The sequence below is a fragment of the Balaenoptera ricei genome, chromosome 16, assembly GCF_028023285.1.
Source record: "Balaenoptera ricei isolate mBalRic1 chromosome 16, mBalRic1.hap2, whole genome shotgun sequence".
NCBI lineage: Eukaryota > Metazoa > Chordata > Mammalia > Artiodactyla > Balaenopteridae > Balaenoptera > Balaenoptera ricei.
The window spans coordinates 12,808,057-12,834,802 of record NC_082654.1 but is presented as its reverse complement, the minus strand read 5'-3'; the positions used below and the strand labels follow the sequence as shown (position 1 = coordinate 12,834,802).

The 26,746-nt window shown below is 39.1% G+C and overlaps 1 protein-coding gene across 5 annotated transcripts in view; it reads right to left on the bottom strand.

Annotated features, from left to right (window-relative positions):
- Positions 1-1,461: 1,461 nt before the first annotated feature.
- The window catches only part of FAM204A (family with sequence similarity 204 member A), a 32,116-nt gene continuing 6,831 nt past the window's right edge, over positions 1,462-26,746 (bottom strand). For 4 of the 5 annotated variants that reach the window (XM_059899282.1, XM_059899283.1, XM_059899281.1 and 1 more), the window contains exons 4-8: positions 26,600-26,630; positions 26,311-26,410; positions 16,093-16,182; positions 1,966-2,072; positions 1,462-1,663 (exon numbers count right to left, since the gene is read on the bottom strand). In XM_059899282.1, the coding sequence (XP_059755265.1) occupies positions 1,612-1,663; positions 1,966-2,072; positions 16,093-16,182; positions 26,311-26,410; positions 26,600-26,630 (380 nt within the window). In that variant the 3' untranslated portion in view covers positions 1,462-1,611. Of the gene's footprint in view, positions 1,664-1,965; positions 2,073-2,143; positions 2,476-16,092; positions 16,183-26,310; positions 26,411-26,599; positions 26,631-26,746 lie in introns of those variants that run through there. The other variant, XM_059899287.1, reaches the window with a different exon arrangement.

The following is a 26,746-nucleotide window of genomic DNA, read 5'->3' as shown; positions in this document are numbered from 1 at the left end:
CATGTTTCAGGCAAAACCACTGGATTGTGTAGTGGCTATTTCCCCCATGAAGGATTTTTTTTTAAGAGGAAAATTTCCTATACTCTAAGTCTGTATTCACCTATAAGGAGTTTGAAATAAGATGCTGTAGCTAAGCAGTGTACGATTATATCCACAGAACCCAACAGGGAATATTAAATCATAAAATGTTAGATTTTCCAATATTTAGTCTGACTATCTTTCCATTATGAATTCTATAAGAAGGTACACAATCTCCTAAAATCTTGCTTTCTCTATTATACTGGCTTTTGTCACCTAAGTGGAAGCAAGATATTATTTTTGTTCTCGTAAATAGCTATTAGTTGCTCACTTATTCCAGAACACAGAAAAAAAAATATGCCACCATAAATAAGTAAAATTTGATTACTGTTTGTAAGTCTAAAAATAACAAAATAATACTACTAATAATATCATCATGACTCATTTTCTATGTTCCTGAATTTATATTATCAACCTAGAGAAAGTTTGTATCGGACAGCTAGAAACCTCTGATGAAGGCTGAAGAAGGGAAGAGACCTGATGAAAGCCACAATAAGCAGTTCTTCACCCCCACTGAGCACCAAGAAGAGGTGCCAAAATACCTAGGCCTACCCAAAAAATCACAACATCCAGCTGTGGTCTTGTCCATCAGCTTGTGACAATTTCTCAAAGCCCCTTCCAGTTAGGACTACGAAACACACTTTCAGTGAAAACCACCTCCCAGGGCACCAATTCCCTTTATCTTCATTCATTCACTCAATCTCTCCAGGAGTAATGAGGAAGAGGAGTAAAAATAATCAAACCATGTTTGTTCTTAGAAGGTTCAGAGTTACACTGTCTTGAGTTATAACTGTCTAATACTATTATACCAATTTCTCTTCTAAGAACTAACTCATAATTTAAAGAATGACATGGCTGAGAGAGAGATTTAGGAAGACACTTCCAGGCAGAGAACTTGAATTTAAATCATCCTCTAAATACTACATTCTGTCCTTTTTAAAAACTGTGATATTTAATCTGAAGGTACATAAAAATTAATCAATTGCTTTTATTATGTGACTGTGAAATATCAACTCTACTGCCTCCAATAAAGAACCAATAATTACTTTTATAACATTAAGATAAAGTCATTTGTAAAGACAGTATCTTTCTTGCACTTATGACTAATCCATTATAAACAAATGCCAGTCTTAAAAACACAGCTCCAGAATAAGTGCAGTTACACTGAGCACAGATAAGAAAGTACAAGGAGCTCATTGGCTATGCTACACCAAGTGGATGAAAAGTAAAATTGATTTTATACTGGAGGTCTATATAAATAAATAAATTAAATCCTATCTTTTTTTTCCTGTACGTATGCTTAGATTTTCGATACAAATAACAGAATGCTCCACATCATTCACTTCAGCAGGACGAGCTCTTTAGAAAAAGACTGAAAAAAGATTTGATAATCAACTTCCAAATTTTATGCTTATTTTTTTCTATTTCCATCAATTTCCCGACATAGTCAACACGAACAGGAAAATCTTTTCAGTAAATTAAGCAACTGAAGACTCAAGTGAAGTCTCAAAGGTCTTGAAGAACTCTGGCAAGTCACATATATCCCATGTTGCTTTTGGTTTCCCACCTCTTCTTTGCTTCAAACCTAAAATGAAGAATATGAAAATCCCAATTTATTTCTAAATACTTTCCTGAAGTAACATGTTTACTAAGCGCCAAAGTAAAATAAACTTAAAAACTTTTCACATGCTCCATCAATTACAAAATAAACGTCAAACAGGAGGAAGAAATGCCTCCATATTTATAAACTGATAAACATTCAGCAAAGATACAAAGAATAAAATGAATAACAATTACACACAAACTGGATTCACCAAATGTATCACAGGATGTCTGTAATTTCTATGAATTTAGTAGAATTACTAATTTAAAAAATCTTGAACTCACCCCCAGGCAAGTTTCTTCTTTTTTCGAGCAACCTGTGAATTTTCAGCATCCTTTTTTGCTTTTACAAAGTTGTGGCAGGCAATCGCTTTGGCAATTTTTACACCAAGCTAAGAATTACAAAGGAGGAAAAGTGAAAATAAATATTCCAGCTGATACAAGAATTACAGTGATACAAATACTCGAGAATTTGTGGGTACGAAAGCCATGTCAGCGTTGCTTTAGACATGCTAAGAATAGAAATTCTTATGCTCGGCCCCCGAAACCACCGAATTACAACAAGTGCGAAGATGTAGCCCCTATTCTCCTAACCTCCCACAGACCTTTATCCCGGCTGTACCAGCTGCCCAGTCTCTCAGATGGAGCTCCTTCCCACACTAAGGCCCCTCGAGGGTCCATGAGGGCCGTGGATGAAGATCTTGAAGCGCTTTCAGCATTTCAGTAGGCCAGACAGGAATTTACCCCGATAAGCCTGCACAGGCTGACAGAGACATCCAGTTTCTTTGCTCTGGGCTAGAATTACAGAAACTCAGTATGGGTGTACCCGTTATCTCACGCTGATCAGAAGCTCAGATTGGCAGTCATAGATGTGATTAATAAAACACAGGAAAGCTAATTACTACTTCATAAACACAGTTTGTGTGATGGGCAATCGCTTGTCACTCACTGATAGAAAAAGGAATACAAGGGGAGCCAAGAGGCAAAAAGGCGGGGCACCAGGACCACAGTACCGAAGCGTTCCCTCTGCCAGCCGCCCGTGCGTGCTCCTCCTTACACCCGTCTGCCCCAGTGCTAGAAGGCTGAAGCAGAACAAAGCCTCCTCTCGGCCCCACCCCCAGAAGACTTCTCTAACTCAACCCAACAAAGTCTTTGTTTCTGTATTTCTCTAGCCCTTCAGCTTCTATGCCATAACCTATGGTACAGCTCTCTGGCCACAGAGCTGTTCCTCGGCGAGCGTCTCCAGGACAGGCATGGTAATCCCCTAGTTTTGGTGGGCTCTGATTTTAAAAACGCCCACCTATGCGGATGGCTCAAAAGTATCTGTTAAGAACCCAGGTTAAACAACAAAGGCTAAAAATCTCTTCCTGGTATTTCTTTCCTTTTCTCTCTCTGTACACAGCCTACTGCATTTCAGTAGCCAGCAGACTTGTGGACGAGAGGCAAGGACCCAGAAGCTACTCTCAAGTCAAAGTATACAGCCCAAGGTTTAGGGACCTGCTGGCCAACAGTGAGGCACGGCAGGCGGTCAGGGGCTCGTGTGTAAGGAGAGAAGCCGACTTAGGAAAGTGAGGTTTGACATGCCCGACACTCCTTTCAGCTCATCTTGGAGAACAGTTTCCTTTAGAATGAAACAAACAAGCAGTCATCAAGCACTGACTGGGGTTTATAAATGAGAATAAAAATAGATCTGATTTTTCAGTCTAGGAAAGAATACACATACAGAAGGTAAGTAAATGGAAGCAATATGACAATCAAGCCAGCGTGCTGAGGTAGGCGACACCAAAAGGAAAGCCACTGAAGGAAGGAGGGGCGATTGTGGCTGTGAGCCCACCTGGGAAAGCAGACCAACTCGGAGCCTTCCTGACACTCAAGCCGACACTCGCAGCAGCATATTTTTTCGCAAGGACGACATTCATTCAACCAATATCACGAGGGCACAAATGCATTATTTTGCCAGGCACTGTTGCAGACGCTGCAGATACAGCTGTTAAAAAGAGGGCTTCGGGGCTTCCCTGGTGTCGCAGTGGTTAAGAATCTGCCTGCCAATGCAGGGGACACGGGTTCGAGCCCTGGTCTGGGAAGATCCCACATGCCACGGAGCAACTAGGCCCGTGAGCCACAATTACTGAGCCTGCGCGTCTGGAGCCTGTGCTCCGCAACGGAGAGGCCGCGACAGTAAGAGGCCCGCGCACCGCGATGAAGAGTGGCTTCCGCTCGCCGCAACTGGAGAAAGCCCTCGCACAGAAACGTAGACCCAACACAGCCAAAAATAAATTAAAAAAAAAAAAAAAAAAAGAGGGCTTCGGGGGCAGGCGGGGGGGTGGGGTGGTGGGCAGCTGGGGAGAAGGGGTTGCCAGTTACATCCGACCGCTTCAAACCCGGACCTGTACTTTTGGCTCTCTTTCAAAGAATTTCCAGTTCTTTATTATAGAAAAGTTCATATAAGTCAACTAAAAAGAAGGTTAAGAATCAAAGGGCTGTAGCATCATCATCTAAGGAGAAAACGAAGCTCTGGAAGAATGCTTTGGAATCATTAATCACGAAGATGGATTTCCTATCGACTGAAAACACCATCCACTTGTCATAAGTGTAAAAACATCAAGTTACGCCTGTCTGGTTAGGCTAGTCAAAACTGCAGTAACAAACCAACGCCCGAATCTCAGCGGCTGAGCTTTTATTTCTTGTTTCACTTAATGTCAGCTGTGGACTGGCAGGTCTCTCCACCTTGTGGTGCCAGCATCTCAACACGAGGCTTTCAAGGCACCGTGGCAGAGGAAGAGACGGCCGGAGGGTCTCACACTGGCTCTTTAATGCTTTAGTCCAGAAGCGACACACAGCGTTTCTGCTCAAAGCCGTCTGGTCAGAACTACTCACAATTCCACCTGGCTGCGAGGCGGCTGGCCACAGGGGTGCTGGGGGACATCAGGGGAACACTAAATGCACCTAATGAACTGTCTACTGTCATAACATGCAGCTTGCCGCCTGGGTTTAAGATGTACGCTGGGTCTCTCCACACTCGTGTAGGCTACTTAGTCTCTTCTCTGTCCCCCACCTCCAAAAGCTAAAACACAGAACTCAGTATTTGTCTGTCTAATTATATTCCTATGTTTTAGATAGCATATGCAAATTTGAAATATGATATAGTTTTGCCAGGATCACCCCCTAACAAAAGTTCCGCTCAGCTAGTTTATCTTAGATTTAAATTGAGCCTATACTTTTGAGCATGAAACAAAAATGACCTGAACTATATTTGCCATGTACCATTAACCCCGTGACAAAATTATTCCCTAAAACTGTTGTAAATTAAGATGCAGCTTACATTTTTAGCTTATTGAAATGTCCCAGTATGGATTTTCTGGTTTGGGGATAGACAAACCAAAGAGCGTCTCAGTGTGTCTGGACACTGACCGCGGTCATGTGATTTAAATGGGGCCTCTTCAACATGGTCATATACTCTTACAATGTAAAAGATTTTAGTTTTCTAGCAACACGAAGGACAAACCCAGCACAATCAGCATCACAGTAAAGACTGAGAGCACATATGCCACATAAGAAATAGTATAAACTTGTTAAAAAGAATTCATTACAATGTAAGAAACATGTATTTACATGCGAGGGCTCCATCGTTTTGTAGACTAATTAAGTATAGTAAACGATTAGGTACGTAGGCAATACGTTCAAGCAGACCTGTTTGTAGGAAAGGTATATTTTCTAACTGTATTTTGCCTGGGGTTAGGTTCAGTGAAATGTTCTTTAACTGATAAACATTAAACAAGCCTGATCTATGCATTTTACAGAAAGGATCTTTTAGCTTGTAATGATGATGAAAAGTCTTATCAATGTTGTGCCCTTCCCATGCTTAAAGTGAATGTTTCACTTATTCCTGTGGAGAAAGTAAAAAGAATGGAAATATTCGGAAATATGAAAGGATCATGAGATCTTCTATAGAAGAGACAGTTGAGAAGAAACATGTTTTCTCAGGCAAGATGACCAGCCCAAGTTCCAGAAGATAAAAGAATACCGTGCTATGTTTCCATATTACAAACAAACAATATAGGCCCACAAGAATCCCCCTTTCGCGTCTCTAAAAAGAAAAATGCATCTTCGTGCCCAATGTAAACATCACAAAAGCTTGGTCAATGGTTTTTATATTAAAAAACTGTTTCAGGTCATCAGATAACTATAGCAACACAATGTGGGAAGAAATTTTTTTAACCGAACAAAAATATATACAGAATTTCTTGTATGTGTAGCCAAAGTATCAGCATTTTCCATACAGAACATCCAATATTTTGCTGCATTTTAATTAAGGTGTCTAAACATTATCACAAAGAACTGCAAATTGGTCAGAGCAAACGGTAAGGAAAATTAAGCTCTAAAGGCTTTTTATCACCATATTTCAGGAACCAAGGGTGTAAAATGTTCTAATTTGGGATATATTAAAAGCCATAAAAGGTCTTTCAAAAAGATTAATGGTACTTTGCTTGGATTTAAGATAAGGGCTTTAGCTGGTTGGAAAAGCAGGGCCCTGGCTGGACCCTTGAGGCATTCATCTTTACAGCCACTTGGAAGATTTGTAAAAGCGTCTGCATAACCTCAAGCAAATGCACGGGCGACATTTTTTTAATTCCTTTCAATTTTACAGGTTTAGCATGCGTAAATCATATTGGGTTGTAAAATAGATATAATGGCACATCTTGTAACACAGTAGAGGTTTTTAAAAGACAAACTTGCAGAATAAAGTTCATTTTTCTCACTAAACCTTGCCCTACTAAAGTTCGCCGATAATCATTTGAAGCATCTGATTCAAACAGCTTAATCTAGCATCACTGTAAACTTCTTATCCATTTCATAAAATACTTTACTCATCTTCGAATTACTAGCTTGTAACAGATTTATGAAGTTTTCCTCCCTTCTGAACACTTTCAAGGCACTTATTTAAAAATACCAATTATCATACTTTAACTTTTGATGGAATAATGGGTCTGTATGAAAAATATTTATGCCATTCTCTTTTGTTCTTTAATTAAATGAAAACAGATGTTTTCTGAAGTAAAGCGGAACCATTACTGGAGCACTTAAAGTGTTAAGGTCTTTAATTTCTATATCAGTTTGGTCGACAATTCCTGATTGTCTTTACTCGAGCTCAACATTAATGTCAAGCAAGTTACCTAGGAGACGAAAGAGATCAAAGAGACAAAAACCCCTCCAATGTCTGATTAATCAAGCCTGCAAACAGCTTATTTCTTTTCGCCTGCATGCAAGTATGAAAATGAGATTCTGGGAGCCGCACACTGTGCAGATTTGTTCATTCTTATCAGAACAAAGCCAGCGGCAGCTTATTTCATGGATCGTTGGCACCGTCATCAGCGCCACACGGAACGGGCGACAGCTCCTCATTCTGAGGCTTGAGCAAAATTAGCAAAAAGTCGGCGCAAATTAGCCTCTCATCTTTCTGGTAATATGACATTATTCATTTACTTTTTATCCAATTTTTAATTTTTTCCTTGTCAGCTATCCCTTTCTAGTGTCTCCTGCATGGCATCATAAAATGCCTTCTTAAAAACAAGCAGGGAAATAGCCAAAGTTGAAATAACACGCAAAGTTCAAAAAGCAAAGAAGAAAAAGCGCTTCCAAGGGCTGATGATGCTTTATTTTTTTTTTTTAGTAACTTTCAAAACTTTGCAAAAATATTAACAGCTCAGAACACCATGCAGTTAAGGAGTTTTATGAAATCGCTAGTATATTTCAATAAAAAAGATGATGTGGCTAATGTATTTCACTCAAACCACAATTTAACATGGCAGGTGCTAGAGTAAATTCAGGATGTCTCCACTGGGATTGGTACCTTTCTCTCCACGGTCATACCTGAGATGCCAAAGCTCTGAGGACAGCAAATAAGCTCTGCCATATCCAGTCATTTAAACACTGACTGTAAATCAAGTCTTTTTCTCTCTGTTAGAGGAAACAGCCCAATTTCACTGTCATCTTAAAATGTGCACACACAGGTTTGCATGTTTGTGTACCACTTACATCTATGTTGTGTGCACAACTGTACAAACACCTGTTATTTATTTTTATACCTACAACTTCATTATCAGTTAAATCCAAATGGTTTTTATTTCAAAGCATAACCCAACAAACCCTGTTTTTAAAATACGTTATAAGATATATTTGTATAGACATATTACATATATATGTGTGTGTGTGTGTGTGTGTGTGTGTGTGTGTGTATATATGATTCACCTTGCAATTTATAAAAAGATTTTGTATTTGGTCCATGAGGTATGAGAAGATAGACTTTGATTCATATCCTCAACTCTGATTTCATAGTGGAATATTTTATATAACACCTGGTTTAATGATGACTATTAAGGCTTCAAATTATATGTAGATTACAGTATTCCAATAGGGGGAGAAAAGATGTTATACTGCTGAAATCACTCCTGGATAGAGACATTTATATTCGAGCAACTTATTCCATTCATAAGGGAAAAAAGCATTAAAAAATTTAACCATAAGCTGTTAGATGCTTTACACAGTCCCCATCAGAAAGACAGTTTTTTTAAAGAACTGTAGTACTGTTTTCAGCAATTTCTTTATCTCTGTTCTTCTAAGTAAGAAAGCTTATTAACAAGCTTTGAACTTAAAATCACATTTACAATAATGTGCCATCAACAGTTTTATAAGCTAATTAGAAAAAGATTAATTAATGACTGGCTGCTAATAAAATGGCAATCATGAAGAAAGAAACCATGGGTGCTAAGCTTCAACTACCACCAATTAAGAGCTAATTACAAACAAATTATATATGTGTTTTGCTGTGGGCTTTAATTTACTAAAATGGTTTTAATTAAAAGAGAAAACATGCTGATTAATTGAACTGCAGAAAAAATCTACAGTATAAACTGTGCTTTGTCTGTCTCTTTAATTAGACTTGTAACATCTGAAATTTTTTTTTAAGGTTTGTTAAAAGCACAGATAAACATAATTAAAAGAGAGCATAAGGAACACCATTCTAGGTGATCACCCAATCATACCCCAGAGGTTAAAAGAAAATGTCCTCAGTGCAATGAGATCTAAAAAGCATACCTAAAAGCCTGAGAGGAAAACCCATCCCTCAGTGCCATTTTTATTTTTCTCTTGAAGTTGGGGCATTTTAGAAATGCCCCAACTTCAAGGCTGTACACCATTTTTTATAGGAAAGAACATATCTTTAGGTTCCATGTAAAGGAATTCAACTAGGCCTTCCCTCACCTGGATAGGCATAGCTTATTTTCCATACGTTGTGCTAATTGTTCATCTATATGAAATAACTGAATTACTTTTAAGAACTAAGGAGAACAAGGCTTCAAAGAATTCAAATCACCATTTAAAGGTCCCGCATACTATGCACAGACTACAAAATGACACACAGAGGAACATCTAAATTAAAAAACCACTGAGAGGGCCTCCTTGGTGGTGCACTGGTTGAGAGTCTGCCTGCCAATGCAGGGGACATGGGTTCGAGCCCTGGTCTGGGGGGATCCCACATGCCGCGGAGCGACTGGGCCCGTGAGCCACAACAACTGAGCCTGCGCGTCTGGAGCCTGTGCTCTGCAACAGGAGAGGCTGCGATGGTGAGAGGCCCATGCACCGCGATGGGGAGTGGCCCCCGCTTGCCGCAACTGGGGAAAGCCCTTGCACAGAAACGAAGACCCAACACAGCCATAAATAAATAAATAAATAATAATTAAAAAAAAAAAAAAAAAAAAAAAAAAAAAAAAAAAAAACCACTGAGAAATGACCGAAGTTAATGAAAGTGAGTCAGTTCTAGATGATCCTAAATGGAAGCGCACACCCCTCCCTCCGCGGCAGGCAGAGCGCAGCCGGCTTCCCCAGGCGGCTGATCACTGCCAACTAGCAAGAGCCTGTTCAGTGAGGCTTTCTCTCCCTAGTGTCCTAGATTCTCTCCCAATGCTCATCAGGGAAATATACCACAAAGAAACTGGTCCTACACTCTGCTAACTGGAAAGAGAAAAAGAAAGAAAGAAGGAAAAACTAAGGGATGGAAGTCAGCATAGGAAAATTTCAAATAGGGGCATAAAACAAACTTTGCCAGAGAGTTTGCAGGCATTGGATGACTTTGTATGAAATAATATATTCTTCATATACACCCCCGGTACTAGCAAAAAAGGAAATCTCCTTTCTGTAAAAATAAAATGTTGAAATGGAGATATTTAATTTTAAATTCTTAATATGTACAAATGAGTACTATTTAATGCATTTTTACTTTGTTTACCTTACCTTCAGTGGCTAGAAAACACAATAATTAAGAAAATAGAAAGTACCTGCCAGCCTTCTTAGAGTCATGGGTTCTAATGATAAATTCTTACAATAGCTAATTGGAATATATGTTCAGCTTCATACCTGAACAAATCGTTTTACCTTTGCTATCATGCTTGTTAAGATAGTTCTAAAAGTAGTCACAAAAACAGGAAGAAAATAATTTTGCTCTCTGGAATACAGAACAAAGAGTTTAGAACCACAAGACCTGCTTCACTATAATGTCTTTCAATTTAGCCTTTTTTTTGTATGTGATGCAAACACCTTTCCTAAAATATCGAAGCTCTGAAAATAGCACTGATGAGAAGTAACTTCAAACTGATCAAGTCTGGCAGCATCTCGATCTCAAAAATGTAAACAAATGTTTCAATTCTGAACTTTAGATATGAGAATGCTCCAGGTACTTTGATGGATAAATCTGTCAAAATTGTACTATCTGGGGCAGGGTTTTTTTTTGCGGGGGAGCAGTGAATTCAAGCTCTTATTCCATCAGACAACACAGCATGTACGTCGACATAAAATTAATAACCAAAATGAAAAGGGTGAATTGTAGCCAGAATCCTCCCAGGGAAGCTAAAGCCTAACAACGAATGGTACTGGAAAAGTTCTGAATGCTAGGGCCAAGCGTTGTAGTATCTGAAGTATTTCTGAGAAAGGACCACTTCTCACATGTTAACACAAAATACAGACGCTATCTCCTCAAATGGGTGTGTGTATATATATATATATCCCTCTCCAATGAGAATGCCTTCAGATTTTCTAGAAATGGCTCTAAAAATAGACCTTAGGCAACAAATTAATAATCTGCCCAAATTTAGAGAGTATTTAATGTATTGAGCTAGGAAAGAATACAACTCAATCAATTCAAACATTAGTTTCTAAAAAGGCCATTCCTACCTTTGTTATTTAAATATTAACAAACTATTACTATTTCAACAGTATTAAGTTTACCTATGTTTGGAATCCAAAAATCTAGGTAGTCTATTTAATAAATTTAATAAAGTTAAAATTAAATTCTCAGTTTAATTCATACTGCCAATGTAATATTTATCTGTATCTATAAAAAGAATACTATCAAAGTGAGATACTCTTTTTTATCATGTTATACTTGTGATACCTTGGTTAGGTTCTAAATAAATACTATACTTAACAGCACTAAAGGCTGAAGTCATTGCCTTAGGCCTCCACTCAGAAGTTGGAGCAAAAGAGCTTTAAAATGTGAAACGTTTTATATCATTACTCCAAACTGAAAGGTTTTGGCCTTAGCAAAGAAGGTAGCAGATTATAACCAAAATATCTCCGATGTGAATATTAAAACCTTGCAAATTATTTTTTAAAATGACTATTCTAAGTTATACAAAATGGTTATAACATTACAACATGAAGTATGTACTGATGTTTTCAAGGAATTAAGTTTAGCTGGTGCTGCCGAAGGCCATCCTATTTGAGTCACTTACAGAAAAGGCAACCTTTAAGGGCATGAGGTATACAAAGCGCAAACCAAATTCACAGGCCACCTCCCTTCCCCGCTCATTTCTGCCCGACATTGTACAGCTATAATTGAAAGCAATGTATCTAGCTAACGTAGGTGTGACTCATTTGATGGGAGAAACTCACTGTCTGCTGCCAAACCAAGCTGGTTTTTATCTACAGCAGGCTAACACGAAGATGCCTAGAGAAAAATTCTCTTTCCAAAATGTGAGATTCAGCTGAAGTGCAGCTTACTTTATTAAATCTAGGCTTTAGCACTTAATTTTGAAATACTTGTTTCTCCTGGTTTCTACAAATTGGTATGATCTGGATTGTAACAAAGATAGTGTGCCAGAAAAGGCAAGTACCAAAGGATGGCATTTTCGAGGATCACTATCAATGAATGGAATGTTCTTCCAATTCAGGCCTGAGGTTAACAAGCTACAAATGTGCTCAAACACCTGCGTGCATGTGTGTGTGTGAATGTACACGTATGATATATATACATAAATAGTATTGTTTAGAAAAAGAACTTTTGTTTTCAAATTACAACAGTTGCATCAGTATGACACAAACCCAAGTATACTTTTCCACTTTAGCTCTCCTCCAAGATTGTTAACAACAAAGAAGGATTTAATCAACAGGACTTTTCCACTTTAGCTCTCCTCCAAGACTGTTAACAACAAAAAAAGATTTAATCAACAGGAGGGACAGTCCCAAAGCAGCCACATTACTACACGGCAAAACCAAACTTGATAGCACAATCTAGGTTTCCAACATGTGAACTTGAGCCATCCCCCAAACCAGATTAAATACATCTTTAATGTCATCATTAATTTAAGGGAATATGATTCTGGAAAAATATGTGCTTGCTGTGTCATAATGCTAGTGCACTGACAGCTTTGTTCTGGCATGCCAGTTTGTTCTGTTTTGTTTTGTCCTGTTTTGAGGAACTGTTTTCAAGGCCCATTCTCAGACATGGTTCTTCTTTTGGCTTCATTTTTCTCAATACTGATGCTGCCCTATTGGTTTCACAGGCTTATAAATGTTAAACATCAAAAATTAGTTTCACTTATTATGGTTGGAAAAGGCTTTAAGAACTCTGGGGTCTGTGCCTCTGAGCAAAGGCTTTATCAGCAAGTCCCAGTCACTGCTTCTTACAAAAAAGAAAACGGTACTGATTAAAAACCCATATACCTGATTTCCAAAAGGACACCTGCCATGCACATATACATTTAATTCATAAAGGGTTTCTGCCCCAAACTCACAATTACTTACTTTGCAAAATCCCATCTTTCATATCCACAGTGATTGGCACCAAGGAGATAAACATGAAAAACTAAACCTCAAACTAAACTATTTATTCAAGAATTCCATCTTGATTACTTTAGTTATTCTTCGCGGGTGTTTAATTAACACGGCATCAGTATCTCTCCAACGTCTGTGTCTGACCAGCAAAAACTTTCCAGGTGTTTTTCCACTTATACAAGTAAAAGAATAGGGCCCAAATTATTGTTTTTCCTTTTAATCAGAATTCTTTAACCCCACACTAAATAAATTTCTTTTACTAGAACAAAGCATTATACTTGTATGGAAGTAAAAAGAACACTTGGGAAAAATGTTTACTATCCTTACAAGTGCTAAAAATAGTATAAATTTCTAAAGCAATCTCATATGCCATGAAGTGTGACAGGAAATAACAACTCTTAAAATGGAAAATACCTAGTCAGTATTATGCAATTCCCATTTCTAAAATAGCAGTCTGACAAAACAAAACACAGAAACTTAATATTCTCAAAGGAAACACAGATTTCTGAGGCCTCGGAGGCACTACTTCTGTTCCCTCTGACAAGCAGCTTCCTGCGGCAGGGAAAGGAGAAGCTCACGCGTGGCCACTGATGAGGCAGACAAGGAGGGAGTGAACATGCAACCCTGGTGGACACAAGGCCACTGCAACCCCAGCCCTCCCAGCGCATCACTTAGGGAAACTATATCCAATTCCCAACTGACCAGGTTACTGAGAGATTTAACATAGATACATAAAAGATTCTAGAATCTGGTATCTCACTGAAGGCACATTTTAGATCTGATTTGCCAGGTAAAGATGAAAAGTACAATCAAATAATGTTTTCAAGATCTTACTGTAATAATAATTGTCTCAAGCAGGAAAACAATCAGCAGTGAATACTAAAACTAGCAAGTAAAGAACAGTGAGGAAAAGCATATTTACAGAGTCTCAAATCATCTCCCACCTCTCCATGCGATACTCATTAATTATATAGGGAAGAACAGTAACGTTATAGAGGGGAAACCTGGAGACACCACCTTACCCAAATAATCAAAGGAAATAAGCAATAAATTGGACAAATAGATATCACATGCCTCCTGACATCCTGCACTGAGAAGGACACAGTATCATTTCTGTGATCTTCCTGCCAAAAAATGCATAACCTGAATCTAATCATGAGGAAGCATCAGACAAACAAAACTGAGGGGCATCCTACAAGATAAGTGGCCTCTACTCTCCAAAAATACCAAGGTCCTGAGAAACAAAGACAGACTGAGGAAACATTCCAGATTAAAGAAGACTAAAAAGACATGACCAGAAAAAAGAAAATTTTCTTTTGCTATAAAGGAAATCAGTGACATATTTGGTAAATCTAAATAAGGTACATAAACTAGAAAGAATGGTAAAGCAAATGTTAACTGTTAACATTTTGCCAATTTTGCAACTTTCTGAAAGTTTGAAATTATTTCAAGATAAAAGATTTTTTTTAAAAAAATCAAAGTGTTCAACTCTTAAAATTTTAGCATTACTAACTTTACCTAAAAGGAACACAGTGCCTGCAGTAAAGTAAATGCTTCTCTCTGAATTCCCTGGCCTCTGGTATGGGTGCTAAAAAACAGAAAAAAGACAAAAAGAAAAATAGCCAGCCATGGATGGATCACGGGGAGCCCACATTCTAACGTCATAGACCAGGGCTTGCATTACTCTTTCTTCCTTTAGCAAGGCAAAGATCTGAGGAAACTTAGTGACTGAAGAAGCCACTACAATAACCAACAACCAACACTGAAATCCTACTGAGTTTGTGGTACCATTCAACACACCATCAAAGTCACTGCGTTCAAATGTAATACCTGAATCTTTCTACTTGGAAAGAGAATAATAAAATGCTATTATACTCAATGAATGCTATAATCAATGAAATCAAAATATGGTTATTTTAAAGATGAAAAGAGCAATTTTCAAACTGAAAGCACAAGAATATCATAGGCTAGGAGGGATGAATGAATCTTACCAAAAAAAACCACCTTTTTTAAAACCTCACATTTTTGAAAGGCCACATATAATTGCCATTTATGCTGCTTCTTACCTAGGTCCCAAACTCAAGCTCACAGCTTCCTAATTTTCTTTAGATTAGCCATTAATAAATGCACATACATATCCATAAACATTATAAATGGAAGTATCAATATCTAATGTGACAACTGATTTTAAGGCTTAGGGGGAAAAAAAAGACAACCTGTGAATCCCTAAGCCTTGCTTCTGATCTGGTTGTCTCCCCTACATGAAAGTATAAATCCCACAAGATACCTGTGGCCAGCAACCAAAAAGAGAAAACAAACAAGCCAACAAACAGCCACCAATGGTAGATGTTTTGACATCAGAGGATGTAACAGTGGAATGGTGTTTCCATAAAAGAATTTACTGAAATAGTAATTTTACCACTAGTCTCAGTTTAGAAAAAATGTTCACCAGCAGGTGAGTAAGAAAGACCAGTGCACATGCCAAGAGTTTACACAGGTGACCGATGATGTTCTCTATGTAATTAAACACCATGGAGTAGTTATAGTTTAAGAATGAGGCGAAGAAGGTAGGGATATATTAAAAAAGAAAGCTTTGATAGAGCTTTCTTCCTAGAAACTAGGACAAAAAAGACTTACAAAACAACGACAAAAAAACATATGCCAATTATGAGCTCTTTATGTGTGACTTTACCTAGCAATACCTGGCAGTCATTCCCAGATGGAGGAACATTCCTCCCAGAGGGTGCAAGTGAGAACTTTCTGATGCCTTGGTACTTGGAAAAAGAATATTCAGTATACCTATTAGTTTTATACTATAGACTATAGGTTTAAAAAAAAGGCTAAAAATTCTTTAGGGTTGAGGGAACTACTTAGAATATGCAGTAAGAAAGCATTCTGGGGAGCAAGGGTTAGGAACACGTTGAGAGATGTGACATTAGAACACACAGCTGCCCTCAGGGAGAGTTAAACTGAGTTAAAGATGCAAATGGAAAAAGAAAGCTAGCCTTTTAATCATAACTGGCAAAAAGCTCTCTGAACTAGATGAAATCTAGGGGTTGAATATTAATCATGGATTATTTCCAGCATAAGAGTTACATCAGAATAATTTAATAACATTAAAGACAAAAATAAAACCCAGCATTTCAAAATAAAAGGTGGATTTAAGAGGGAAGAAAATGGACAGAAAGGAAAATCTTAGGTCAAATATTTGAATACTGAACGTACTCATGATCACAGAAAGAACATACGCTCATTTTAGAAGATCTGGAAGCACACAAAAGAGTGTCATCAGTTGGGCTGACTCACCTCTCGAGTAGCTAGCTGATTGCTGAGCTCCTCAGCCTTCTCAACGTTCCACTCTTCCACAGCCTGGTCTATGCTCTTTTCAAGGCCCGACTAGAAAGAAAAGAAACGTAAAATTTAGAGGCAAGAAAGAAAGGCAAACATTTGCTATTAAGACTATGTCACAGGACCACACCAAACACATTACATACTTAGACTATTTAATTTTCACGATGATCGTATATGGTAGTTGGTACCACCCCCATTTACTGATGAGAAGGTGGTTCAGAGGTATTAAATGATTTATCCAAGGTCATTATCACTTCTTGAACTAAGAAAAAGGAGATGCAAATCCAAACTTTTGTGACCCTAAGGACTATGCTTTCCCTTAATAACAGTATAATGCTAATGATAATAAGTTAGAAATTATGGCATGCTTATTATGTGGTACACGCTGTGCTTAGTACTATAAGAAAGCTCATTTAATCCACACAACAACTCAATGAAATTATACTGTTATCCTGTTTTGAACATGAGGAAACAGAAGCTTAGACTCACTAATTTGGCCAAGGTCACAGGGTCTGTAAATGTTAAAGCCACCATCACATGAATCTAGGTTTGCCCAGAGCCTGTATTCTAAACCACCATTTTCCTCTGCCTCCTTTCACTATGGCCTATTCCTGTAACTTGAGACTTTCATTCAACAGCCCCTCTTAGTCTCTGACGATGGGATGGGTATTAAGTTGGATATTAAACACGGGAAGAAAGTTATATATAAGAATGATTGTACTCTCCTATGGAAATGTTATTTACTAGTTGAAGATACTTCAGGAAATCACAATTAAAATTTTCATGGGATCACCAAACAGACTGTGTAGGATACATTATACTTTATGGAAAGATGCTTCTTAGAGTTAAATAACTGAGTTTTAGCTTACGGAAATAGTTACTAAAGAAAATATAATTTTTTTTAAATAGTCTAATATATGCTTCTTAGAAGAAAATTTTATCCCAACAATGGCTTATCTAGTGTATCTTCCACATTTTCAGTTAATGGACTTCTCCCTCCTTAGCCTAATAAAAGGAGTCCAGGGAATGTCTCTTCCAGCAGTGTACTGCTTGATTATACCAGTCAACTAAGAGAAACTTTGCTCCCATGTAGCCTTTATTGAAACAAGATTTTTTAAATGCCCACACAAAATATGCCTAAAACGATTACGGAAACAAAGACCAGCAAGGTTGTCACTGATGTCTGTGTTAAAGTGAAGACTTTTCCTTCTCACGATCCCTCGTTCGACAACCCAAGGGCCTGGAGGATGATTAGGCTTCTTTTACTTGCTCCCGACTGGAGCCTGAGACTGGCATTCAATAGCCTCTCAGAGCCTCAGAGCCCAGGCCATGCTGCTCTACTGTCCTTTTCCCATTCTGGCCCTGTGATCATCCACCAGTCTCCAGAAAATTTCTCTTTTTTGTATTTCTGCAGAATTCTTCTCCTGATAGTCCAAACAACATCCTGGCCTCACTCTTCCAACATCCTTCATTTCCAGGGCCTGCTAGATAACACCCCACCCCAGAATCTATACTCAAGGCCAGGGATTCTCCAAGTGCGGTCTGTGTACCAATTCAGGTCTGCGAGTGATGCCAGTCTAGGAACTGAGCTTGTGCCAGTATGCAAATCAATTACATGACTACGCACAGGTTTGTCTAGCTGACCTTTTTTAGGGGAGGAAGGGTATGGGATGGGGACAACAAGACTTTCTCAAAGAAGGAAGTAGTACACTGAGTTACACCCAGGCACAAGTTCTTTATTCCCTGGAAGCCCAATACGTTGAATGCGCTTGCTTTAGGCCACGTAAGAGCTTTACAATCTAGGATTCTCTCTAAACACAAGATTCTGTCCTTCCACTTACCCCAAGTCCTCGGAGCCAGGGAACCTGCCTTGTCTTCATTCGGAACCCCACACTCTGTCACCGTCGTATTTATTCTCACAGTCCTTCAGCCCCTTCCTGGAGTCTCCTATCCTGCCTCTCTGGCCTGCAACCCACGATGAACCTTTTCAAACCAGACTCTGAGCCGAAAGTTCTCAAAGCCTGAGTCTGGACCAGCAGCATTAGCACTATTCGAGAACTTGTTAAAAACGCAAATTTGAATCAGAAACTCTGGGGTTGGGGCCCAGAAATTCATTGATTCTAACCAGGCTAAAGTTTGAGAACCACTGACCTAAGCAATACCTTAGGCAACTAAGCAACTTTCTCCAACATCACATCTTGTTTTGGTTGTTCCCAACCACTTGTTTCCACTACTTTAACATCAAGGTGTCCCAGCAATGTCAGAGAAAATCAAATGACTCAATTCACTGGCTTTACTAAATGCTCTTTTTCAAACTCAGCTGGGTGGGCTCTCAATTCTGCCCTTGAAAGTTCCCACACTCCTTTAAGAAGTTGTTGCATGTCTTTTTCATTTTTTCAAATACCCTCAACCCTACCTCCTTCCTTTTCAGCAGATTATAACTCTACCCCTACTTCATGAGAGGCTGAGGTGGTGGGAGAGAGGGAAGAGGATAACCAAGGGTACGTATGTACTTTCTATAATCTTCCTCTCACCCGCTTCTCACTTACTCTGTTCTTCCATCCTTATTGCCTCCAGGAAAGAATCATCTCTCTTCCCAAGACTTATCCCACCTCCTGTGCCCATCATAATTCCACCTGCTTACGTGTTATCCAGAGCCCTTCTCTTTAAATTTTCTCCTCTCTCTCTCTTTTCTCCATCTTTCTCTCATCCTATAAATAAGCTTGTCCTCCCCAGTCTGGACCAGGGGCTGGATGAGTTGACACAGCTCACCTCCCTCAAACTGATTTCTTCTTATGTCGGTACTTCATCTCTCTCGAAAGCAGTGTATCAGTTGTCCCATGTCATCTCCCATTCTTCTCTATTCCTTCTGTCCTCATCATTCCTCTGAAACTGCTCCCTCTACAGTCATAAATGATACCATTTGTCCTCCCATCATCTCTTATGTCAACTACATCCTCATTCTTAAAGCTATCTCCCCAAATGTCTATCTTCATTCTCCTTTGATGCCCCTTATCTCCTCCTGCTGTCCCCTCATAGTAGTCCTCAAGGTTCTGTGCTTGGCCCCCTTGTCTTCTTACTCTTCCCTCTCCTCAGTATTATACTCAATCCTAGGGCTTCAATTATTTCTTACAAGCTGCTTTATATCTCTAAATAATTCAAAACATCTGACCTCTCCCCTGTACTAAGACCTGTGTCTCCAGCTACTTGCTAGTTATCTTCATATTGAAGGCCTTGCAGAGGTAGGGTCTTCAATTTCTATCATGTGGACAAACAAGCCCATCAATTCCTGCCCTCACTCTCCTTCAGAGGTGACCACCCCCTTAGTCACCCCGGAGAGAATCCTCCGCTATAGTCAATGCCTCCGATCCTTGGCTCTTATTTTCACTCCGTTTCTGTAGTGTTTCTCATGTCTCCCCTTCTGTGCTTCTTCAGGGCCTCATCATCTCCTGTCTGTAAGATTTAAACCCTCGTCAAACTAGTCTTCTGTTTTTCTAAAGGAGATAGATAGCATGTCACTACCCAGCTCAAAACACTATCACTTCTTTACTCGTTTTGAATAGCACCCAAATCCCTTCACAACAGGGTCCCCAAATGCTTTCTCAGCCCCATCTTGGGCAAGGCTGTACTTCCTATTCTCTGGCCACATTTACCAGTCTCTTCATACTCCCTGTGCCTCCAGATGTGTTTCTCTTTGAAAAATCTTAACCACCCTGTAAGTCTCATGTCGATTGTTACCTTCTCTATCTCTGCAGGTGCCCTCATGCCTATACACCCGCTGACCCCACTGCACCCTCCCCGATGCCCAGTACCTAACCGCTCCCTGCTTGCGGCTGTGCCTGCACGCCACGTCTCTCTCCAGCACTTCCAGCTCGGCAACCTAACAGCACCCATTCTCAAGCCTGTCCTGCTTATTCCACATAATAGCTCTGTTTGTTTCCCTCTAATTATTTAGGCTTCCTGAGATTATTTAAGACCTGGGTGCTGTACGCCTTTACTCCAGGACCTAGGATAATGCAGATCTCTTTTTACCACCAATGCCCAGGAATTAAACCAGTGGTCTGCTTATTTAGCAAGGCATTTTGCTGCATCAACTGGCTAACTTAACTCCCTCTGGTTACCACAGAGCCACAGCTTACAGTTAATGTCACAAAGTGGAACACAAGAACATTCCCCTTTTCTGGAAACTTATATGAACTGCTGGGCTGATAGGTATAATTTTCACTTAAAAATAAATTAGCTGGGCTTCCCTGGTGGCGCAGTGGTTAGGAATCTGCCTGCCAATGCAGGGGACACGGGTTCGTGCCCCGGTCCGGGAAGATCCCACATGCCGCGGAGTGGCTATGCCCGTGAGCCACAATTACTGAGCCTGCGCATCTGGAGCCTGTGCTCCGCAACAAGAGAGGCCGCGACGGTGAGAGGCCCGCGCACCGCGATGAAGAGTGGCCCCCGCTCGCCGCAACTGGAGAAAGCCCTTGCACAGAAACGAAGACCCAACACAGCCAAAAATAAATAAATAAATAAAAAGAGTCAGAATCTATCACACTTATTAAAAAAAAATAAAAAAAAAATAAATTAGCTAAAATTACAAATCTCTCTCTCCACCATCAACTAACTCCCATTCCCCCAGCCATTCCAAGCAGCATCTAATATAGTGGAAAGAGCACTGGACCAGAAGTCAGAGGACATGGTCACAGCGCCAGGTAAAGGAGGTACTTAACTCATAAGCCTCAGTTTCTTTAAAGAAAATGAGAGAATCAGCTTGGATGACCAAAATTCTCTCCTAGAAATAAAATCCGAGAATTCCACTTACATGGTCAACTTTGTTTTTAGCTCTTTTAAAAGTTTTTTTTTTTTATTTCAACAAAGTTTTGCTACGCATGACTGGTTTTTTCCTCCCTTTTCTTTCTTCTTTCTTTCTTTCTTTTTTTTTTTGTTAGCAATTTATTTAAGTAAAATATAATAGTTCTTTTTGGCTCTGAAAAATTTCTGGTCCCATATGCACACCTAAACTCTCTGCTTCTATAAGAAGATACTAACATTCCAAATATTTTCAAAATGCTCATGTTAAAAAAAAAAAAAAAAAACCTGAGATAAAACATTTCCATCACCTTAAGACCAAAAGTTAATAATAGTTTACAAAGAACATGGTTGTTGAGGTCAGACCTGGGTTCAAATTACAGCTCCTCTACTTACTGGCCAAGAAACCCTGGGTTTTGTTCCTAAACCTCTATAAGGTTGCAGTTATCTCACCTGTAAAATGAGAATAATACCACATTCTTTGCAAAGTTACGGTAAAGGTAAAAAAAGAAAAAAAAAAAAAAAAGTAAAATACCTAGCAAAGTTCTTAGATCATAGAAGTCGTTCAATATATAAGCTATTTACATTATATCTATCAGGATACCATTAAAACAAAAAGAAGGTTCAGCTCTATATTACTACAGACCTCATTATAGTTTGTCAAGGGCTCAGACCCAAGTATAAGACCCAAGATTTCAACTTTGAGTCAGTAAGTAGTCTCATGAAATAAGATTTGAGTATTAAAGCTTTCTAAAAGTCTTAAGTTGGACCCCAGAGTAACGTTTATTGGAATTTTCTAGGGCATCTTTCATACCACAGGAGTGGCAGGGGGCACAGAAGCACTGCTGATACTCGGCAGGTCCTCAGCATGCTCCTAAGACGCCTTCTGGCAGGAATCGAAATTCAGCTTAAGATATACCTCAATACAGACAAACTTAGGGATGGCAATTTGGTCCCAGGTGGAAAATCATCTAAGGCCAGTATCTGACAGGTTCCCATGAGGCAATAAGTAAGCTCTAATTAACAGTTTTGTTGCAGATGTCAAGGCAGTACTATAAATATCTAAGAAATTTATGGGTATTAGGTTTAACATTAAGGACTAACCATCCATATGTGTGTAGTAAAATCTCTTTTAACATACGGATTAAAGCTCTTTAAGTCAAAGTGTAACAACACATTTCTACAGAAATTTTGCTACTAAATATTTATTCAGATAATATATTCAATTTTCAAACCTTAATACAAATGAAGTGTCCACTCAAGTTTGCTGTTCTATGATTAGACCTAAATACCTAGGGGAAAAAATCAGGTAATCTCTCCATAAAGGAGGAAGAAAAAAAAGAACTAAGAATTAAGTGCTACTACTTTTACATAAAAATCACGCCTACCTAAATTATTTGAATTAGGTAAGTAAAAAACTTAAGTTGGACTGTTACTTCAGAAAAATCTAGATTTGGGACTATTTTACTTTTCAACCTGCTCTGTTTTCTTAGACAAATCATGCTAGGCTTCAGTTTCTTCATCTGTATTGTGAGAATGATACTGGCCATACTACCCACCCAACTGGGATCACATAAGGATGACGAGAGAATGCTTTGTACCTGACACCAGGGGAACAACATGGTACCTCTACAACCCACCCCACCATCCACCCTACCCACCCGACACCCGCCCACTCAACGCAACCAGCCTGTGATCTTTGTATTGGCGCTCTGTGTAAGATTCTAGTAAGAAAGAGTATTCTGCTAAAAAAATAAGTTTGAAAACAGCCGTACTATACAATAGCAGCTTCCTCTCCTAAACAACTAAAAATTATCAAAGACATTGTGCAGTTACTCTCAAAATTATTAAAACTACCTCTGGTTTTTCTTGCCAAAAAGTATCCATTAAGTATACATAAAACTACTTTCAAAAATGACTGCTGACTAATCAAATTGATTCAACTAAAGAATACTTGAGACATTTATAATGAAATTAATAAGTAAAATTTATTCTAAAGAAATTCCCACATAGACACAAAATAATTGTCATGATTACAAAATTACTGATAAGTGCCAGAACTGCTGCCAGAAACACAATTATAGCTGTATTTAATACAAAGAACACTGTAAAACAGCTTTGGATATTAGGAAGATTACATTTTAAAAATATAAGTCTCTGCACTGTCAGGGAAGCAGGTGACAGCAGTGTTGTAAACACACATCCTTGGCTGAGCAACAGTTTTGGCTTGGCAGTGAAGAAAGAAAGAAAGAAAGAGAGAGAGACAGAGGAGAGAGAGAGAGAGAGAGAGAAAAGGAAGGAAGGAAAGAAAGGAGGGAGGGAGGAAGAAAGGAGAGAGAAAGAAGGAAGGAAGGAAGGAAGAAAGAAAGAGAAAAGAAGGAAAAGAATAAAAAAGAAAAAGGACTACACGATAGACAAAAGAAGTTTGTTTTGTTTTACCATTCTTGAGAGTTGAGTAATTGAGTGAAAAGAGACTAAAAAGGGTCTCTGAGATATGGTAACAGATCAGCCTCTGCTCCAGAGAAGTAAAATAATGGACTAGAAATCCATGCTAGTTTTGTCCATACTGCATCACGGATTTTCATGATCCTCTCTAGATTTCTTGGGCAGTGCTATTATCTGCTGAACTTACATTTATTCTTAGCATTTATCTTGGTGCCCCCAGTGTGGACATTGTTTAATGTCTATTTATTCTGTTGGATTCACAGTAGAGACTTTAGCATGACAGCAAAAGGGGTGCATGTGAAACAGTGATCCCAAACCAAAGAATGAGTGTGAACCTGCTGGCATGCAATTAAGCTGAACTACCAAGAGAATATGAGATAATCTGGCTTCACCAAATCCTTCCTTTCCTCTTATGCTTGCACTTATTTATAGAATATTAAGTGCTGGCAACATACTGGGCAGATACAAGCCTGGCCAGCATCAGTTTCCTTGTTTAGGTGATGCCATGACTTTCTTAGGCAGATGTCATTCATACAGAGGAATGCCTACCATTAGGAAAAGCCAAACTTATAAAACAGATCAACAGGTGATTATAAAAGGATTTACAGCGGTCTTCCCTTAAACAGAAATTCCTTTTTAAAATGGTGTTTGACTTATAATTCTTTCTAGAATTCGTCTAATGTACAATGCGAAACAGAACACTAGTTCCTAAAACTGAGTTGTTTAAAAGATTTTGCACATGGAATCCTAGTATCCTTGAATAAAGTTACTCTTCACAAATTCCAAATTTTAGACAAAGAATAAGTTGGCCTTATCTTGCCAGTATCAAGAAGGTACAATTTCATATATGTAGGGCAATAAAAATATTCTAATACAGATAGATTGCAAACAAATGCCCTCAGAATTTCTACTTTTTAGAAAGGCTAAAATCTGAATTTCATAGCTTTAACTTCACTAAGAAACAATTCAGACATTCTAAAGTCAATACAGTTATGAGAAAACACAACAAATACTGTAAACAGTTGAAGATCAAAATTCACAAATAAAACTTTAAAAAATATTTCCTGTGAGAACCAACATTTAACCATTTCTTCCCTCAAAAGAACAATCCAGTCAGAGGCTGGGCCTCTCGAGCAGGTGGGCCAGAGGCGGCCCGCGGACCACTGCCATCAGCGTAAGCCCCCTCCCGCGTGCTCTGCAACAGGTGCGGTACAGCCAAGCGCATCCTCCTCACAAGATCCCTCCTCCCAGCGCACCAGAATCGCAGGAGCCAAGAGCACAACAATCACACTTTACCATGCTTACCAGCCCCCTGGGCAGTGAAGCTGGAGAACTGAGAATGGTGCAATAAAGCCTGGGTTTTAGTTTCACCTCTACCAGTGCTCTTTCTGTGTAAGAAATTTAGCATTTCTGCACCTGCTTGAACACTTGGAAAAAGGAGATTGCTCAATAGCTCCAATTATTTGCAGCAGAAGGTGATCCTGGTTCCAATTCCCCAGTGTTCTAGGGATTAGGTGACAGGCATTCTTGGCAAACTTGGAATCAAAAGGTTCGCATGTAAAACTCTGTTGCATCAGTTTCTTAATGCATGTGCCCTCAATGAGGCAATTCCACCCAATGACGGGTTTAAAAATCAGAGGTTTTTCGTAAGAAATAATGATTAACCAGAAAATGGTAGTCATCTCTATACACAGTAGTATACAGCGATGACCCTGTCTATACACGCAGGACACAGTAACCTTGGGCTCCACCCAGCAGGCCTCTGGGCCTCTATCCCTATGGCCCAGAGCTCAGTTTTCATGCTCCTGGAGTCTGTCAACATTCCCCTATGTGAATGTGTAAGTTATTCATTCATTCAAGCCTCTACTAAATATTAACGCCATCTATAGACTGACAACTCCCAAGCACGCATCTCAAGCTCAGACTCTCCTCGAAGCTCCTGCCTCGTTTTACCAACAATCTACTCTATTCCTGCTTGCTGATATTACCCATGCCCCAGAATTAACTGTGGATAGGCCCCACTCTAAATCTTCTCCCCTCCAAAGCTTTCCCATCTTTGTAATTCACATGACTAGTCACACCATTGCTTAAGTAAAACCCTGAATGGTTCTCTCCCTGTCCTCATAATCCTAAATCTCCCCACCACCTCATAAGCAATCAGGAGGCAAATACTGTTGATCCTACTTCTACAGTGTACCTCAACTCTATCCACTTTTCTATCTTCAGCAGCACCATTCTTGTTCAAGCCGCCATCACCTCATGCCTAGAAGAGTCTCTTAACTGTCCTCTTCTCATCTGCTTTTGCTGCCCCAAGATCCATCTTCCACGTAAGATGCAGTCTTTTCAAACATAACTTAGATCCCATCACTCCCTTAACTAAAAACCCTTGAATGGCTCTCAACTGCATTGTGACTAAAACCCAATTCCTTACCTTGTCCTCTAAGGTCCTACAGAGTTTGGTCCCTGCCTGCCTTCCTGCCTGCCTCTCCAATCTTACCTTGGGCCACCCACCCTCCGCCTCACTGACCCCATCCAGCCAGGCTGACCTTCTTACGGCTACTCAAATGTTCTATGATGACTCTTCCACCCCTAGGATCTTTACCCAGGTTATCACCTCTACACTAGCATTCCTTATCAGATGGTTCCTTCCCATCCTTCGGTCTCAGTGAGACGGCACCCTCTAAGAAAGGCCTTCCCTGACCACTCAGCTAAAGTGGGGCTTCCATTTTAATTTCTTCACAATACCCTGTTCGTTTCTTTCTTAACAGCTTTTTTAACGATTTGTAACTATATATTTACTTGTTTATCTAGCACCTTGAACACATTAACTTCTTCACTGAACGAATTAATGAGGAGAAACACCTTAGGCAAGGTTAATTACAAACATTTCCCACTGGCTAATATAAGATGCAATAAAAAAGATCTTACCTTTTCAATTTTTTTCCTTTTAACAGGGGGGTCAAACCTATCGTTGACTCCAAAATACTGAGTAAGCTCCTTCCACTGGGTTTCACTTGAGGACTGTTCACTGTAAGAAGAGAGACAATAACTTATGTTTTACACAAAATGTACTCATTTTTACATTTACTGTTTTTAATTGGTTACTACAATTATATTACATCTACTAGTTCTTACGTTTCACAGGTAAGTAGTTCAACTATTTGTACAAGTTCTACAATACTATCTAGGACAGACAGATATTTTAAATTCCACCTACCTTTGAGATTCTTCTTCATTCTTCAATTTACCTGAAAAAGAATTCACAGTGTCAATACCTAAGTATTCGGTTATTTCAAAATTATGGTTATTAAAAATTGTTGCGCTCAATTGGTCACAATTTAATATTAGCACTATTGACAATTAA